Raw genomic sequence first — 17,979 nt, 5'->3', positions numbered from 1 at the left:
AACGGCTCCTCTTGCAGGGGATAATAAGGAAGGCGAGGACAGCAGTGTCATCCATTATGATGATAAGGCAATTGAACGACTTCTGGATAGGAACCAGGATGAGATAGAGGATGCAGAAATTCAGGGCATGAATGAGTACCTGAGTTCCTTTAAAGTAGCTCAATATGTGGTGCGTGAAGAAGAAATGGGGGTAAGTGAGTTGATTGGCTCTTGCTAGATGTTTTTTTTTTCCAAAAAGGTTCTTGATAAAACGTTCACGTTAAGTTGGCAATTAAAGACCTCTTTATTAGGAAACACTGAAAGCAGGGAGACTTGCTTCTCTTACAAACATGGATAATACTGAGCTACTGTTACCTTCTGATGTTGTGGTAGGAGGAAGAAGAGGTTGAACGCGAGATTATCAAGCAAGAAGAATCGGTGGATCCAGACTATTGGGAAAAACTGCTTCGCCATCATTATGAGCAGCAGCAGGAAGACTTGGCTAGGAATCTAGGCAAGGGGAAGCGCATTCGTAAACAAGTCAACTATAACGATGGCTCACAAGAGGATAGAGGTGTGTGATGAACAAGTGAGAGTGAATATTATGGTTTGAAGGTAATCTTTTTCAGAGAATTTTCACAGCCTTTTTGTTTTCCCCAGACTGGCAGGATGACCAATCAGATAATCAGTCCGACTATTCTGTTGCCTCCGAGGAAGGTGATGAAGATTTTGATGAGAGGTCGGAAGGTAAATTTTGTTGCAGATTCAAGCACTGCTTTCTTTCAATTTGAGAAAACAGTATAATTGCTAAAATCCCAGCAACAATATAGAAGTTTGGGAAGATTAGGAATATTCAGTTTCTCAGTCCTGAAGCTCATTGGGTCCATTTGCTATTCTTTGGCCTAACATATCTGAGGGTGAAGATTAAAAAAGAGGTGCAGAGGAATATGCTGCACAGTCCCTCCCTTGGAAGAAAAGCAGAGTATAAATTGAATTAAAGTATTAAATAAGAGATATATTCTTCATATGCTTTCTATGTTCAATGAAAATATATCATACTCTGGTCCTGTGGCTTAAATTATGCTGTTAACTGAACTATCCTTTCGTTTGGTCAGCTGCACGACGGCCTAGTCGCAAAGGCCTAAGGAATGACAAGGACAAGCCACTACCCCCACTCCTTGCCCGGGTGGGAGGAAACATAGAGGTAATGTATATAATTATGAGAGTGTTGTGAAAAAGGATGGTACTAATGTGTTCTAAGAATACTAATACAATCCTAAATGGGATGCTTGAACATACAAACATGTTACCATTACATCTAAACCTTTTTCCCTGAATCTATTTCCTGTAACAGGTATTGGGCTTTAACGCTCGACAGCGGAAGGCCTTCCTTAATGCCATCATGCGCTACGGGATGCCGCCTCAGGATGCCTTTACTACCCAGTGGCTGGTCCGAGATCTCCGTGGCAAATCAGAAAAGGAGTTCAAGTGAGTTTGTGCAAGAATAGAGAAATCTCTTTTAAAAGCTCAGGAGAAAGGAAACCCAAGGAAGGCCAACTGTGCTTCTGTGGAGATAAGGAAGAGCAGTATTAGAACTTGGCAAGTATTTTCTAATGAGTATACATAAAAGCCAAGTTGATGTAGGTAGAATAATGGTGCCTGCTGCTCAACTTCTTCCATGTTAATTCCTTTTAGCTGTTCCAGGTGAATAATCCTGATGTAAAGTGGGGCTATTGCAGAGTGATTTATTATTAGTATAAAGGTTTCTCCCCTTTGTGTTTGGCAGGGCCTATGTCTCTCTCTTCATGCGTCACTTGTGTGAACCAGGAGCAGATGGTGCAGAAACATTTGCCGATGGGGTCCCACGTGAGGGCTTGTCCCGACAACACGTTCTCACGCGAATAGGGGTCATGTCTCTCATACGCAAGAAGGTGACTCCAAAATACAGTTTCCATCTATTCTACAGATACAAGAAAATATTTTAAAAGGGCTTCTAATCCTTCATACATATGTGATATGCACTGATTAGTGGATCTTTTTGCCTCTGTTTACTCACTGGAGTTGGAGCTTAGATGCTGACATTCTTCATTTGTTTTGATTTTGAAAAGAGTAATATATTTCCTTATTTTTTCCACCCAAGGTACAAGAATTTGAACATGTGAATGGACGCTGGAGTATGCCAGAACTTGCAGAGATAGAGGAGAACAAAAAGCTTTTGCAACCAAGTTCGCCTTCCCCCAAAACCCCAACTCCTTCTACACCAGGAGATACTCAGCCTAATACTCCTGCACCTGTTCCTTCTCTAGGTGAGAGCCTTGAGTTAATGCCTTCGAGAAAGAGCAGTCCGGCTTTCCATTTCTAATCCTCCTGCCAGAACTGTGGTAGAGAGCTTGGGGCTGGACGTAAATAAAGCACTCTTATATTAGGAGGGCTTCTTCCAAGTGTTGAGCCGCCCTCAAAGGCACAAGAGAACATCCAGATAGACTATTTATATCAGAATAAAGTAACTTCAGAGGTTGGGTGACTATAGAACATCAGTCTCTTATGAGAGAGAAGAAAGCCCCCTGAAAAGTTTCCTTACTTGTGCCGATTAATATAGAGGAAGGAGTGAAGGTAGAAGATGGAACCACCACTACCAAGGATCAAGTGGAGCCCACAGAATCAGAGAAGGAGATCAGTCCTGCAGTTGCTGCTTCGGTTGAAAATGAAGTTCCAGTTGAGGTGAGTGCCTGCCAGAGGTTTATTTAGTATCATAAAAAATATTTTTTTCTCCTAATATTCTATTGCTATTAAAAATTCTTTTAAGTACTTGCTCAATTTGGGCATAATCTCTCCCACTCTGAAGATGAAAAACTGCATCTTTACCTAGGATTGCACAGGTATCCTTTGCAGCCATAGCAGGGCCTTGTTTGATTTAGGAAGATAACTGCTGTAAGTGTCCCTGCATGCTCAGAAGTAATTTTTGGCTTTGAATCCAAAGCTTCACTAAACCCTATTAGAATAGCAAAATCCACAGGTGTTCTTTATTGTATACAATTGATAATTTAAACTTTGAAAGAGAACTGCTGTGACTAGACATGCTGTGAAATTTGTTAATGGGACTGGTTTTACTTTCTTACAATCTTATTGACTAAATAGTCTGCTTACTTTTCTCCCATATAGCAGGCTCCGCCTTCAACAGAGACCAACTCACAAGAGGTAAAATCTCCTGTAAATACAGTAGAAGCTGAAGAGAAGAAACCAGATGACATGGAAGTGAAAGAGGAGCCAATGGAAACAGAAAGTAAAGGTATGGCTGTAGTTCCTAGGTATGTGTCATATTCCACAGATGAATGAAATTGTAAAGCATGGGAGTTCTTGGTGTAAATAGAAGCTCTTAAGGCTAACGGGGATAACCTGGATTGAGACTACAGTCTTGTGAGAAGCACCCCAGGCATCCATTTATACAGATGTTTTCCTCTATAGCTGATGCAGAGAAAGTGGAAGAAAAGACACCTGCGGAGCCACCTGCTGAACCTCCCACAATTAATCTTGATGAGAAAGGCAAGAGTGCTATTTATTGTACATTTAATCCACCCAATAAAATAAGTTTTCTAGGCAGAGACTAGGGTATGTTTGGAATATTAAGATGGAGTCGTTGGTAATTATGGTCTAATTATCTTTTCTCTTTTCAGAAGAGAAAAAGGAAGATGAGAAGAAAGATATAGTGATGCTGCAAAATGGGGAAACACCTAAAGATCCTGCTGACGATCGGCACAAGAAAGCCATAAAACAACGGTTCATGTTCAACATTGCAGATGGCGGTTTCACTGGTACTAACTGACAATGAGAATAGATGTTTTCCTGGAGCTTTTTTCTACTCAATTGTAAACACTTTGTCTTTTTACTTCCTTGCAGAGTTGCATTCCTTGTGGCAAAATGAAGAGCGAGCAGCTACTGTTACCAAGAAGACATACGAGATCTGGCACCGGCGCCATGACTACTGGCTCTTGGCAGGAATTATAAAGTATCCTTCTTCTAGAAGCCATGATAGATTCGATTGAGAATTTGACTTAGTTAAGGAAAAACAGTATGGTGTTTGGGTTTAAAACAAATCTGGTATTTGCATTCATATCTCTAACAAGAATGAGATTCTGCACACTGCAATCAACACATTTGTATTATATTTAGATGCTTTAATAATAGGAATGTTTGTTCGCTTCTGGTGGGTTTTCAGATTTCCTGCTTTACTTCATTGTACATTTACTGCTTTTCTCATCAATTTTTGGAGCTTTACTCTGCCCTGTGGCCCAGCATATCCTATTACTTATTGGGATCAAATAGATCTCCATTTGCAGGGAGAGTCTACTCTACCAAATTTGTCAGCAGTGGTGGCTTGGCAGATGAAGTAATAAGATGAGGAAACCTAACTAAGAATATCCAAAGAAAGAGATTTACCTGAAAGTCTTCCCTGTGAATCAGTTGGCATCCTACTATATTCCCTAGCCCAGGGGTAGGCAACCTCGGCTCTTTTATGACTCATGGACTTCAGCTCCCAGAATTCCTGAGCTGACTCAGGAATTCTGGGAGTTGAAGTCCATGAGTCATAAAAGAGCCGAGGTTGCCTACCCCTACCCTGGGCTAGGGGTTGAATTTGAATCTCACTATTCACTAATTCAAATAAACTGTAATTGTCGCTGATTTACCACATTTTCCAGGTTATTTTTTTCCTGAGCTTCTCCCATTACAGTCATGGTTATGCTCGATGGCAAGATATCCAGAACGATTCCCGTTACGCCATCCTCAATGAGCCTTTCAAGGGTGAAATGAACAGGGGTAACTTTCTAGAAATAAAGAACAAATTCTTGGCCAGGAGGTTTAAGGTGAGCATTTCTTCTTAGGAAACAAGTTTTTTTTTGTAAATCTGGCAAATGAGCAGGTTAGATTTTTCCTCAAAAACAAGTTAGCTTTTTCTTTTCTTTTTTTAGATTTTTTTTGGGGGGGGCAATTAAGAACAGGACAGATGGGTGAATGAGTTGAAAGCATCATTTCCTTTTGTGTTTGAAGGGTAAGGATGGGCTTTAAAGGCAAAATGAATGCCTCCACACTTGATTTAAGGCATCCTTTTTGCCTCTTAAAAGTTGCCATATAAAAGTTGAGGGAAATTTCTCTGATTTTACATGGAGTTTTTTTTAATATAAAAAGAATGTCTCGGGTATGAGAATGTTGTTGCCCATATGGTAAAGCCTAATAGCACATTAATTCAGCTCATAAAGAACTTTGTGATTTTTAAACAATACTCTTAAAATATTCTGTCAAGTAGTCATAGGAATGATTCTTTTGCAATATTTTATATTCATAGTTGAGTTGTATATATGTATTTATTACTTTTATTTTAGTGATTAGGTTTAAGATTCTGATTGGGTCACTTTGGGGCAGCAGAACAAAGAATTAGCTGTTCATTTGTGCCAAATGGCCTTACAGTTAAAATTTCGTGATATTTTGTTAGATAATTTTGAGTATTCTCTTAGAACAGTACATAGATCTTACATTATAAACTGAATGTAGCATATAGGAATTATAAGCAATATGGATCCTGTACTAAAAACTTGAGGACCAAAATTGCTTTTTACAGCTGCTGGAACAAGCCCTAGTGATTGAAGAGCAACTACGGAGAGCTGCATATCTAAACATGTCAGAAGATCCATCTCATCCCTCTATGGCTCTTAATACCCGTTTTGCTGAAGTGGAGTGCCTAGCTGAGAGCCATCAGCATCTATCCAAGGAATCTATGGCTGGGAATAAACCAGCCAATGCAGTGCTTCACAAAGGTGAGGAGTGGTGAGACATTGTTTAATGAGAATAGGGATTGAATTGCGTGCCACTGGCCCCTTCCCCTCATGCTCGCTTGACACCCATTGTTCCATGCACCGCTAAATATGTATCCTTTTTCTCAAGGGAAGGGAGGGCAGGTAGTATTTGGGGAAAGCCCCTGTTTCAATTCAGGAAAACAAGTCAATTTTGAAATGAGAGTTCCCCAAATAACTGGTGGTTTTACAAATACAAACCAGAATAAAACTTTGTTCCTGAAAATAGACCAGATGAGATGGATTCCAGGTTTGTGCAAAATTACTGTAGTATTTGTATCTCTAGGTGAGCATTTTCTCTCCAGTAGATATGGCCCAAGAGTTTGTTTTCTGCATAGGTTAATTTTCTCAATATTTTAAATGTTGTGGCATTTCTAATTAGGAAATAGTTGCCATAAAGTAAGTCCTGGCTACATTTCCAAGAAGGTTTTTAGTACTGAGTTTAGGATAATTCATTGGTCTTTAAAAAAAAAAAAAAAAAAAAAACACATTCAGAAGCTAATGGGTAAAGGAGAAAGTCCCAACTTACAATGGATATAGACACTATCCTGTTAAAATGCCAGGTTTTTGAAATATAAAAAAATTAGAATCACTTCAGAATTTTTTCACCTTAAATATAACATATAAGCTGTACAATTCAATTTAAAAAGAAACTGAAATCTTTTAGGGGGAAAAATAACAGTAAAAAACTTACAATAACATGGTTGCATAAAGATGCACACCCTTAAACTAATACTTTGTTGAAGGACCTTCTGATTTTATGACAGCATTCAGTCTTTTGGGGTACATGATAGTGTTCCAATATCTCAGGGGCTGCCATAAAGAAGAGGGAGTCAAGCTATTTTCCAAAGCGCCTGGAGGCAGGACAAGAAGCAAGGGGTGGAAACTAATCAAGGAGAGAAGCAATATAGAACTAAGGAGAAACTTCCTGACAGTGAGAACAATTAACCAGTGGAACAACCTGCCTCCAGAAGCGGTGAATGCTCCAACACTGGAAGTTTTTAAGAAGAGACTGGACAGCCATTTGTCCGAAATGGTATAGGGTTTCCTGCCTGAGCAGGGGGTTGGACTAGATGACTTTCAAGGTCCCTTCCAACTTTATTATTATTATTATTATTATTAAGTAGCAGCCTATCAGCATGACACACATCTTGCCTTGGGAATCTTTGTCTACTCGTCCTTGCAAAAGTGCCCCAAATCTGTCAAATTGCAATCTTTTCAGGTCATCCCACAGATTTTTCAATTGGATTCAGGCCTGGGCTCTGATTGGGCTATTCCAAACTTTAGTCTTCTTCTAGTGAAGCCAATATTTTGTTGATTTGAAGATTCAATATTTTAGCAGAGGTCTGAAGATTTTATGCCAAAATTGACTGATGCTTGGAACTGTTCAGAATTTCCTCCATCTTGACTAAAGCCCCAGTTGTAGCTGAAGCCACCATCATGCTTCACTGTTACTATGATGTACTTTCAGTGATGCACAGTATTATTTTTGCACCAAAATTCTTTTAGGAATTAATGGCCCAAAAGTTCAATGGCCCAAAAGTTCATCAGACATAACCCATTTCTTCGCATGAATTTGTCAGATATGATGTAGAGTTTTGCAAAATGTAGCCGGCCTTAGATGTTTTTCTTTGTAAGAAAAGGCTTCCATCTTGCCACCCTTCCCCACAGCCCAGACATAAAAAGAATACAGGAGATTGTTGTCACATGTAGGACATAACCAGTACTTGACAGGAATTCCTGCAGCTCCTTTAATGTTGCTATTGCTTCTTGGCAGCCTCTCGGACCAGTTTTCTTATTTTTTCATCAATTTTGGAGGGATTTTTTTTTAGTAAGGTCACTGTTGTGCCATATTTTCTTCACTTGTTGATGACTGTCTTCATTGTTCCATGGTATAGCGAATGCCTTGGAAATTTGTTTATACCCGTCTCCTGACTGATACCTTCCAACAATGAGATCCCTTTGATGCTTTGTAAGCTCTTTACAGGCCATGGCTTTTGCTGTAAGAGCAACTGAGTAAATGTCCAAAAATCCTACTACAACAGCTGAATTTTATATGGGATTGATCAGAGTCACTTTAATTGATGGGACGTGTGTACTGACTACTATTTAATATCAGTTTGAATGAGACTGGTTAATTCTGAACACAGCCACAACCCTACTTACAGTATAAGAGGGTGTGAACACTTATGCAGCCACATTATTCTAGTTTTTGATATTTTTCTCTAAATATTTCAGTTTGTTTTTCAATTGAGAATTTTACAGCTTTTATGTTATATTAAAGGTAGAAAAAAATCTGAAGTGATTTATCTTGGTCTGATTTTTTTTATATATCTCAAAAATCTGGCATTTTAACAGGGGTGTGTAGACTTTTTATGTCCACTTTAAGTTTTCACACCCTCTTATAAGTAGGGATGTGGCTGTGTTCAGAATTGACCGATCACATTCAAACTGATGTTAAATAAATGCCATTAATTAAAGTGACTCTGACCAATCCCATATAAAGTTCAGTTCTAGTAGGAATTTTCTAACATTTATTAGTTGCCTCTTACAGCAAAACCCATGGCCTGCAAAGAACTTACAAAACATCAAAGGGATCTCATTGTTGGAAGGTATCAGTCAGGAGAAGGGTACAAAAAAATTTCCAAGGCATTGGATATACCATGGAACACAGTGAAGACAGTCATCAACAAGTGGAGAAAATATGGCACAACAATGACATTACCAAGAACTGGATGTCCCTCCAAAATTGATGAAACAACAAGACGAAAACTGGTCCAGGAGGCTGCCAAGAAGCCTACAGCAACATTAAAAGAGCTGCAGGAATTTCTGGCAAGAACTGGTTGTGTATTACATGTGACAACAATCTCCCGCATTCTTCATATGTCTGGGCTATGGGATAGTGTGGTGGAACAGAAGCATTTTCTTACAAAGAAAAACATCTAAGCCCAGTTACAATTTGCAAAAACATACATCATGTCTGTCAAATGCATATGGGAAAATGTGTTATGGTCTGATGAGACCAAAGTTGAACTTTTTGGCCATAATTTCAAAAAGTGTGTTTGGCACAAAAAACAACACTATGAATCACCAAAAGTACATCATACCCACAGTGAAGCATTATGCTTTGGGGCTTCTTTTCTTCAGTTGGAAATGGGGCCTTAGTGAAGGTGATGGAAATTATGAACAGCTTCAAATACCAGTTAATTTTGGCATGAAACCTTCAGGCCTTTTCTAAAATGCTGAAGAATTAAGAGGAATTTCATCTTTCAATACGACAACAACCCAAAGCATATCTCCAAATCCACAAAAGGATGGTTTCACCAAAAGAAGACCGAAGATTTAGAATGGCAAAATCAGAGCCCAGGCCTGAATTCAATTAAAAATCGGTGGGGTAGCCTGAAGAGGGCTATGCACAGGAGATGCCCTCACAGTCTGACAGATTTGGAGCAGTTTTGCAAGAAAGAGTGGGCAAAGATTCCCAAGGCAAGATGTGCCATGCTGATAGGCTCCTGCCCCAAAAGGCTGAATGCTGTCATAAAATCAGAAGGTCCTTCAACAAAGTATTAGTTTAAGGGTGTGCATCTTTATGCAACCATGTTGTTGTAAGTTTTTTTATTGTTATTTTTCCCCCTAAAAGTTTTCAGTTTCTTTTTCAGTTGAATTGTACAGCTTACATGTTATATTAAAGGTGGAAATTTTTTTGAAGTGATTTATCTTAGTATGATTTTTTTATATATCTCAAAAACTTGGCATTTTAACAATGGTGTGCAAACTTTCTATATCTACTGTACTTCTTATGGAGTGGATTCCGGCAACTTGAATATTTCTTTTTCAAATGGCAACAAGAAGTGCATCCTTGAAATTCTATTGTGTACTTTCCAGAATCATCTGGTGAGAGGGCAGCTACATAAATGAAATAAATAAATAAAAATTGGAAGTTCTTTCCATAGCAGTGAAAATGCTTATTTCCCCCCTAATATTACATTAGCAGAAATCAGGGAAGAACCTTCTTGAATTTCATTCTCCATTTATCCTTCTCTTCTTCCTCCTCCTTATAAGTACAGGCATAAAGAAAGTGTAGAGCATGAGAGTGTTGCTTTTTTCATAGAGGCTATAGATCATATTATTATCGCTGCCTAAAAATAAAAGCGCTTTATTTTGTGTATAAGGCCCTGTGCAGGTTGTAAAGAAAGGAAATAACTCCTGCAAGTTATTGAAGACATGGTTTAAGATGGGACTGTCCCAAAAGACGAGAGTTCTGTGATAACCATTACCTCAAAAACATCGTTCTTTTGACTGCTTTCTTATACACTAATGCAACACACAATTTTAAGGCTAACCTATTCTGAGAATTATACTTCTGATCTACACATCTTTGGCACACTGTTCTATAGTGATTCAGGAAGGGGAAAAAAGCATCATGGTCCGAATGGCTATCTGATGAAAATAGAGAAACACACTATATATAGTTACTCAAGTACAAGCAATTCTAAATTATAAATGTTTCTTTATTGGATTAGATTGTTCAGGAACCTTCGGAAGTATGTAATAAATGATAGAATGTGCCTCCTGTACTCAAAAAAAACCACCACTTTTTCCAAATCTTGCTGCTTTTCTTTCTTAAGGATAATAAGCCTATTCATCATCAGAAATGGACTTAAAGAGACCCAGATCTGATGGCTGCATAATATTCTGGAAATTTGTGAACTCTTTTGAATGTTCAAAATGTCTGCATAAATATAACGTAATCTGTTCTTCACACAAGTTCTAAAATTAGGTAAACAGAAGCCAATTAAACTTTTGAGGAAAATAATCTAAAGCTACACATTTATGTACGACAAAAATAGGTGAACCTTTAGGAATATTAGTTCATTTGAAGGGAAAATTAGGATCAGGTGTTTCATTCAATGGAATGACAATCGGGTATGAATGTAGGCCTGCCTTATTTAAAGAACAGAATTCTGAATTCACTATCAAAGTCTGATCTTCTAACACAGTTATGTAGAGGTGTGGCATGAGCTGAACAAAGGAGATTTCTGAAGATCTTCAAACAGCACCAGGCTGGAAAAGGTTACAGAGCTATTTCCAAAGAACTTGGACTCCACAAATCCACTGACAGGCAGATCATACTCACTTTGAGGCAATTAAACATCATTGTTGCCCTTCCCAGGAGTGGTCAACCAACCAAGGTCACACCAAGAGCAAGGCATGCAGTACTCCAGGAGGTCTCAAAGAAGTCCAAGGTAACGTCTAAAAACTAAAGACCTGTCTTGCATTGGTAAATATTTGTGTTCAAGAGACCGCCATCAGGAGAACTGTGAATAACAATGGTGCACATGGCAAAGATAACAAGGAGAAAGTCATTAGTCTCCCAAATAACATTGTTGTCTGTCTACAGCTTGCAACCTAAATAAGTCAGAGGATACTGGAAGAATGTTCTGTGGATAGATGAAATCAAAATAGAAATTTGGGGGCTTGAATGAAAATTGTTTGGCAAAAGGCCAACACTGTATTCCAGCATAAACCTATCCCATCTATGAAATTTGGTGATAGCAGTATCAAGGTTTGGGCCTAGATCAGGATGGCTTGCCATCATTGCTGGAACTATGAATTCTGAATTGAAACAATAAATTCTAAAGAAAAACATCAGGGTTTCTGAACTGAAGCTCAAAAGAAAATGGGATCCTGCAGCAAGATAACAATCCAAACCATACAAGATGATCAAAGGCCAGAAGACCGAAACATACAAAGAACAGCTGCGGAACTTGGGTTTGGCTAATCTAAAGAAAAGAAGAAATAGGGGAGACACGATGGCAGTATTCCAGTATCTGAGGGGCTGCCACAAGAAAGAGGGGGACAGGTTGTTCACAAGAGCACCAGAGGGAAGACGAGAAACAATGGTTGGAAACTGATCAAAGAGAGAAGCAACCTGGAATTAAGGAGAAACTTCTTGACAGTGAGGACAATCAACCAGTGAAACAGCTTACCCCCAGAGATTGTGGGCGCTCCATCACTGGAAATTTTCAAGAAATCACCTGTCTGAGATGGTATAGGTTCTCCTGCTTGAGCAGGGGGCTGGACTAGAAGACCTCTAAGATCCCTTCCAGCTCTATTCTATTCTATTCCATATGACCAAAGAATTGTTAAAGCAGAAGAAAGTTAATGTTTTCGAATGGCCAAATCAAAGTCCTGACCTTAATCCTACAGAAATGTTATGGAAGGATCTGAAGTGGGCAGTTCACGTGAGGAAGCTCACCAACATCCCTAAGTTAAAACTCTTCTTTAATGAAGAATGAATTAAATTTCTTCCAAGCTGATGTGCAGAATTGATCAATAGTTATCAGACAAATTTAGTTACAACTATTGCTGCCCAGTGGGGGCACACCAGTAACTGAACGCAAAGGTTCACCTACTTTTGCCACACAAATATGTAGCTTTGGGTCATTTTTTTAAATAAATAAACAAACATTTTGACATTTGTTTAATCTTTATTTAGTTTTTGTTTGTGTGAAAAACATTACATTTTAGGTCATATTTATGTAAAAATATGAAAATGCAAAATGCTTCATAAACTTTCAAGCACCATTGTAATTTATTGTATCTTCCTAGCTTCCTGCAAGATTCTGCTAGTTAAAACTGAAACAAATACAAAAATAAAAAATAAAGGATCACTCTTCAGAAGTTAAGTCATAGAATTTTTCACAATGCTAAAGTACACACTTGTCTTCATTCTAAAAAGAAACAAAACACTAGATAGAAAGTGTGCAAGTCACTATCTTTGCTTATAGCAAATTCTGCATAGAGAAATCTTCATGATTTTTTTCTCAGAGACTGCTGTCTGAGCTTTTTTTCTTGCAGACATTTCATTACAGTACTCAAACTAATAACATCAGTGCTGGAAGGGAGTGGGGGTTTCATATGCTTGATTGTTAATCTAATGTTAACCTTGATCTTAATCTCTGCTCATCTGGGTGTTGATTGCTTGTGAGGTATTTTGGTCTTTTTGTTCCCTTTTTGGTTTGTTGGTTGTCTCTTTTGGTATATTGATGTTGTTTATTGTGTATGTGCCTATTGATGGCTGATTTGACAGAGTGCCAGGCTTCCAGGCACTCCAGCTTTCTTTTTTCTCAATCTCTTTGAAAACCCCTTCCTATTTATAGGTATAAATTGCTGTATTACACATTTATAAACCAATATTATCAATTTGAACCAATATCTGCCCAGGCCTGTCATCAATGTTCATTTTTTCCCTTGTAGGAGCAGAGATTCTCTGGTATTGGTTCAGCTAAGTGATAATTGCCAAAGATGTTAACACTATTTCTAATTATCTGCTTGAGCCATATGTTTTTTTTCTCAACCTAGAGGTTAATGTCTATAAATCAGGTTTCCCCACCAATAGACAAACAACTGGAAGCATATTAGCAACTTATTTTTAATCCTGTTCCTGTGCTCAGCCAAGCTTCTGAAAATAATTCCATATATCTTATATATGATATTACAAGTCTTTCTTCTTGGCTAAGTGCTTTATCTGAATTGTAAGATGTGCAATAAGCAATGGCAGTGCAAGATAAGCAAAACAAGGCTGGTTTCAGTGGCTCCAGGGACTTCATCAAATATGTTAAAGATCAGAATTTAGAGATGTTTGGCCCAGTTGAGCCTTAGATAAAATAGATTATTATATTGTAGCCATATGTATCTTGATAGAATTAAGTTTCTTTGAAAGTTTGGTCTTCAAAAGTTATTTCTAATGTTTATTTTGGTGCAGTGTCAGTTTTTATTCCTTTGTAGAAGGACAAAATATTCATTAATTCATTCTGAGATTAACTTTGCATTATTTAGTAGTTTGCTGACCCAACTTCATGGATACAAAATATTGATTACATGGGAGCTTGGCAGTAATATTAAAAAAGACAGTTTTCAAGCAACTGTTCACAGATAAATTACATGCAGCTTTCTTGAAATCACATTACTCCTCCAAACACCCTTGGCTTTGGGGTATGGATACCATAACATTCTGTTTGCTCAGTTTACTTGAATTGTACAGATATGGCTAGTGCAACTATTGGCTGTAAAAGCTTTGGGAAATGTCTACCTGCTCCCAGTGTGCACCACTTTTTAACAGTCTAGTCAGAGGTCACCAACCTGGCTAGCGGGCCACAGGACAGACTGGCCAGTGTGCACACACTCATGCCCACTCATGCTAGTGCTGCTACTATGCAAATGGGGCACTGCGCATGGCGAAAACAAGACACTGGCAAAAATGGCACTGCACGGTGAAAACGGGCCACCGTGAAATAAAAATGGGGCGCTGCTAGCGAGTGTCAGGCGGGTGCTAGCAGCGCCCGGTTTGCGTTGCGGGTGCTCGCAGCCACATTTGTGTGTGCGCGCATGCGCGTGTGAAATGCTTCCCCCTCCCTTTTCCTCCAGTCCGCCAAATGAGAAGGGTTGGAGACCTCTGGTCTAGTGTTAGCTGCCCTCTACCCTCCACTTCTTCCTTGTTAAGGGAGATGCTGAATTTACCAGTGAATTTTTTATATATATATTTTATTAATTTTTTAATTTAACAATCAGTACTAATAAACAACGTGTTGTCTGGGTCCATAGGTACATATTAACTTTCTCAATCTAGTTCCAATACTACATCATCCAGTGCTTCCTTGGTCCACTCTTCTTCCAATGGTATGCATTTTTCCACACTGGGCAAATACAGTTCTTGTTACTGTTAATACATATACAATTAAATATAGACATCTTCATCACATTTTTTCTGATATTATACAGAATATTGATCGTGTCAGTTTATAATATCTTTTGTAGCCAGAACATATCTCAATTGCATTTGCACTTAAAATCCATTTGTTCAATCAATATCCTGTTTTTCCTGCTTTTTTAAAAATTTTATTTTCCCATCGATGTTCAAAATATCTCTGTCGCTTATAATTTTCTCATAATAAATTATATTTGGGTAACTAAAAGCTTCCCTTATTCAAACCCTTTTATAATTTTCATATTTCCCATCTCATAACAAAGTATAATCTAGTTACAAATCCTATCCTTCTAATTATAATAATACTTTTATTTCTTCTTTTTATATAATATTTTATTAATTTTCTCATTTTACAATTGAGTATTTAAAAAGCAATGTGATGACTGGGTTAATCAATAGTTCAATAGCGTTTATAAGTCTTTAGTATAAATCTCACGTTACAACATCAGATATTTCCTCTCTTTTCCCCTTAATATCTACTATCTCATATTGGGCTAGTACAGTTATTATTATTATCAACTAAATAAAAACATCTTTGTTACAATTATCAATAATTTTTAGCTTATACATACCTTAAGTGCATTTGCATGCGATCCTTATATACAATCAATGTCCTGTAATTGCTTTTTTCCCCCCAAGATTTAATTTCCCATCAATATTCAAATTAACATTTGTTATTTATGATTTCCAAGTATTTTATATTTGGGTGACCAAAGTTTCCCTTATCTAAACTCCTTCCTTTTTCCTTTTTCATAACAAAGTCTAATATTCTAGATAGACATCTTATCTATTTGATTATAGTCTTGTTCTGTTTTCTAAAGATTATCTATTTTACACCATGTTAAACTATCTAATTAATAATACAATATCCCCTCTAATAAGTCAAAACCATTATATGTGTTGTCTAGGTTAACCAATAATTCAGTAATATACATACATTTTTTAGTTTAGGTCTAATATTGGAAGCTCAAATACTCCCTCTCTTTTTCTAGTAATATCTTTTTATCTCATATTGGGCAAATAGAATTCTTATTTTCAACTAACTAAAAACATTCTTGTTACATTTATCAATACTTTTTAGCCTATACACAAACTTTAATTTCCCATCAATATCCAAAACAAAAAACATTTATGATTTCCAAATATTTTATGTTAGGTGACCCAAAATTTCCCTTATCTCAACTTCTCCCTTTTTCCCTTTTCATACCAAAGTCTAATAGTCTAGTTACACATCTTACCTATTCAGTTATAATGTTATTCTATTTTCTAAAAGTTATCTATTTTCCACCATATTCAACCCTCTAATTAGTAATATAATATCCCCTCTAATAAATCAAAGCCATTATTTTCTTCAACCTTACTCTGGCTTTCTTCCTTTGCCAGCTGACCTTCCATGTCAGTTCCTTTGAATCATCAAATAGTTCTCCCTCTATTATTATATATATTATTTGGAATAAGAAAAGTCATTTGGTTGAAGTTTTTTTGGAAGAAGGAGCCCATTTGTTTTCATTAAATTGCCTCCCTATTACTCCAATTTCCCACAGTTGTCCTGATTGGTTTATCTTCCATTCAGTCTGTTCTTCCTTTTCCTCAGATTTCTTCTGATTTTTTGTAAAAAGTCTTTTCCAGTTTCAATGTTGTCACTTCCTTTTCTGATTTTTCCGTTGGCTGGGTCTGTTGGTCAATTAGGTCCTCTGTCTTAGTGTTTAGTTGTTCCAATTTTCCTTTTATTTTCTGGATTGTTAGTTCTTTGGTTGTAGGCAGTGTCTGGGTTTGTATATTTAAGCTGGCACCTTATGATGCTTCTTATTTTGTCACTAGCTAAAAGGATGGTTTCATGTATTGATTTCAACATGGAAAGGATTTTTTCCTGATCTTCATCCATATTCTTTTGATAGTATGTTAAGTTGAAGACTTTAGAATCAAACGTTAAAAATAGTTTTTTGTCTTTTGTAGCTGGATATGGGACATCTATTTCACGTTTTATAGGTGGTCTTTATAGTAGAAATTGTTTGTCAAGTAAGAGTTTATAATTCAAGGTGTTCCATCAGCTCGTATAATAACATATGCGTCTCATGTAAAGAAATAGGAAATATAGCTCTGAAGGTCAGTAAAAGTTTACAGTTCATAGTTCAAGCCGCCCAGAAATCCCTTCTTTGCAGCTGGGTTTTTCAAAGGTGCTAACTGTCAAGGTCAAAGAAATGTTATCCCAACATTGGGCTTCAAGCCAAGTCTCTTACAGTCAATAACAAATTGTAATACTATACTTCACCACAAGATGTCACCAACACTGTTTTAAGCTTTTTAAGTCCAAAATTTATATGGTGGTTTTTCAAGTCTTATTTTTTAAAAAATAAAAATAAAAAAACAAACGTCTCCAATGAGAAAAGGAACACTTTTAATCCCCAAGTTTCAAAAGAATATACATCCAATTAGATTAAAATTGTTTTTATAGTTGCTCTGTTTCCCCTGGGTAGTTAGTCGCCGCTTTTCTTAGAGGGTGGGGTAAAAATTTTCTTCCCTCTCTCCTCACAGGGAGAAAAAATACTTTGGGCAGCTTTTACAGGAAAGAATACTTAAAATCTTAGAAAGAGGATCAGGTCTCACCCAGTTTCATCCGCATTGCTTTAAAGTTGCTCGTTGGTGCTTTTGACTTCAGCTGTCAGCAGCTTAGTGACTGGCCATATTAGTATGGCCGATCTTTCTCCCGCCAGTTTGGAGGGCTTCCCCGGGTCAAATGGAAGGGCCGCTGCCCTCTCGGAATCAAACGGGGGTCTCCTCCTTGCTCGTCGCTCCTACAGGGCGACTTTCGACCCTTTCCAGGGTCCCCCAGCGGAATGAATTCAGATGCAAAAGACGGAGCTTGTCTTCTTGTGTCCACGCCGCCGCGATGGCAAGCCGGAAGTCAGTAGTTTTATTTCTAACAGTTATCTATTTTATTAACCATATTCAAACATCTGTTTAATAGTATAATGTCCCATCTAATAGGTCAAAACCTCTATTTTCTTCAGTCTTACTCTAGCTTTCTTCCTTTGCCAAATAACTTTCCAAGTCAGTGCATTTGAATCATCAAGTAATTCTTCCTCTCTGTTTTTGTATATATTGTTTGGAATGAGGAAGAAAATTTGATTGAAGTATTTTTGGGAGAACGCTTAACCCATTTATATTCATTAAACAGCCTCCACCCTTCTCATTTCTTGTTTGTCAATATTCAACATTTTTCCTAACAGCTTTATCATCCGTTCAATCAGCTCTTCTACCTTATCCTCAAATGTGTTCTGAGATCTTGACAAGTAAGATATCTTTTCCATTCCCAGTGTTATCACTGCATCTTCTAATTTTTCATTTGTCTGAATCTGCCTATTAATTCCTTCCTTTAGGTCC

General features: G+C 37.5%; 1 protein-coding gene and 1 non-coding gene across 2 annotated transcripts in view; both read left to right on the top strand.

Annotated features, from left to right (window-relative positions):
- Positions 1 to 17,979, top strand: part of CHD4 (chromodomain helicase DNA binding protein 4) — a gene marked incomplete in the record, with an annotated part of 37,015 nt that overhangs the window by 16,703 nt on the left and 2,333 nt on the right. Inside the window, 14 exon segments of the mRNA XM_015814002.1 lie at positions 18 to 190; positions 373 to 553; positions 640 to 726; positions 1,095 to 1,183; positions 1,334 to 1,467; positions 1,766 to 1,910; positions 2,120 to 2,285; positions 2,579 to 2,700; positions 3,142 to 3,268; positions 3,445 to 3,522; positions 3,654 to 3,791; positions 3,877 to 3,985; positions 4,709 to 4,841; positions 5,594 to 5,789. Of these exon segments, the coding sequence (XP_015669488.1) occupies positions 18 to 190; positions 373 to 553; positions 640 to 726; positions 1,095 to 1,183; positions 1,334 to 1,467; positions 1,766 to 1,910; positions 2,120 to 2,285; positions 2,579 to 2,700; positions 3,142 to 3,268; positions 3,445 to 3,522; positions 3,654 to 3,791; positions 3,877 to 3,985; positions 4,709 to 4,841; positions 5,594 to 5,789 (1,878 nt within the window).
- LOC114922423 lies at positions 2,320 to 2,455 on the top strand. The gene has a single exon (XR_003810406.1).

This window comes from Protobothrops mucrosquamatus, unplaced genomic scaffold (genome assembly GCF_001527695.2).
Source record: "Protobothrops mucrosquamatus isolate PMUCROS unplaced genomic scaffold, P.Mucros_1.0 scaffold212, whole genome shotgun sequence".
NCBI classification, from domain to species: Eukaryota; Metazoa; Chordata; class Lepidosauria; order Squamata; family Viperidae; genus Protobothrops; species Protobothrops mucrosquamatus.
Note: the sequence above shows the minus strand (reverse complement) of the source record. Positions and strands in the feature narration are given on the sequence as shown.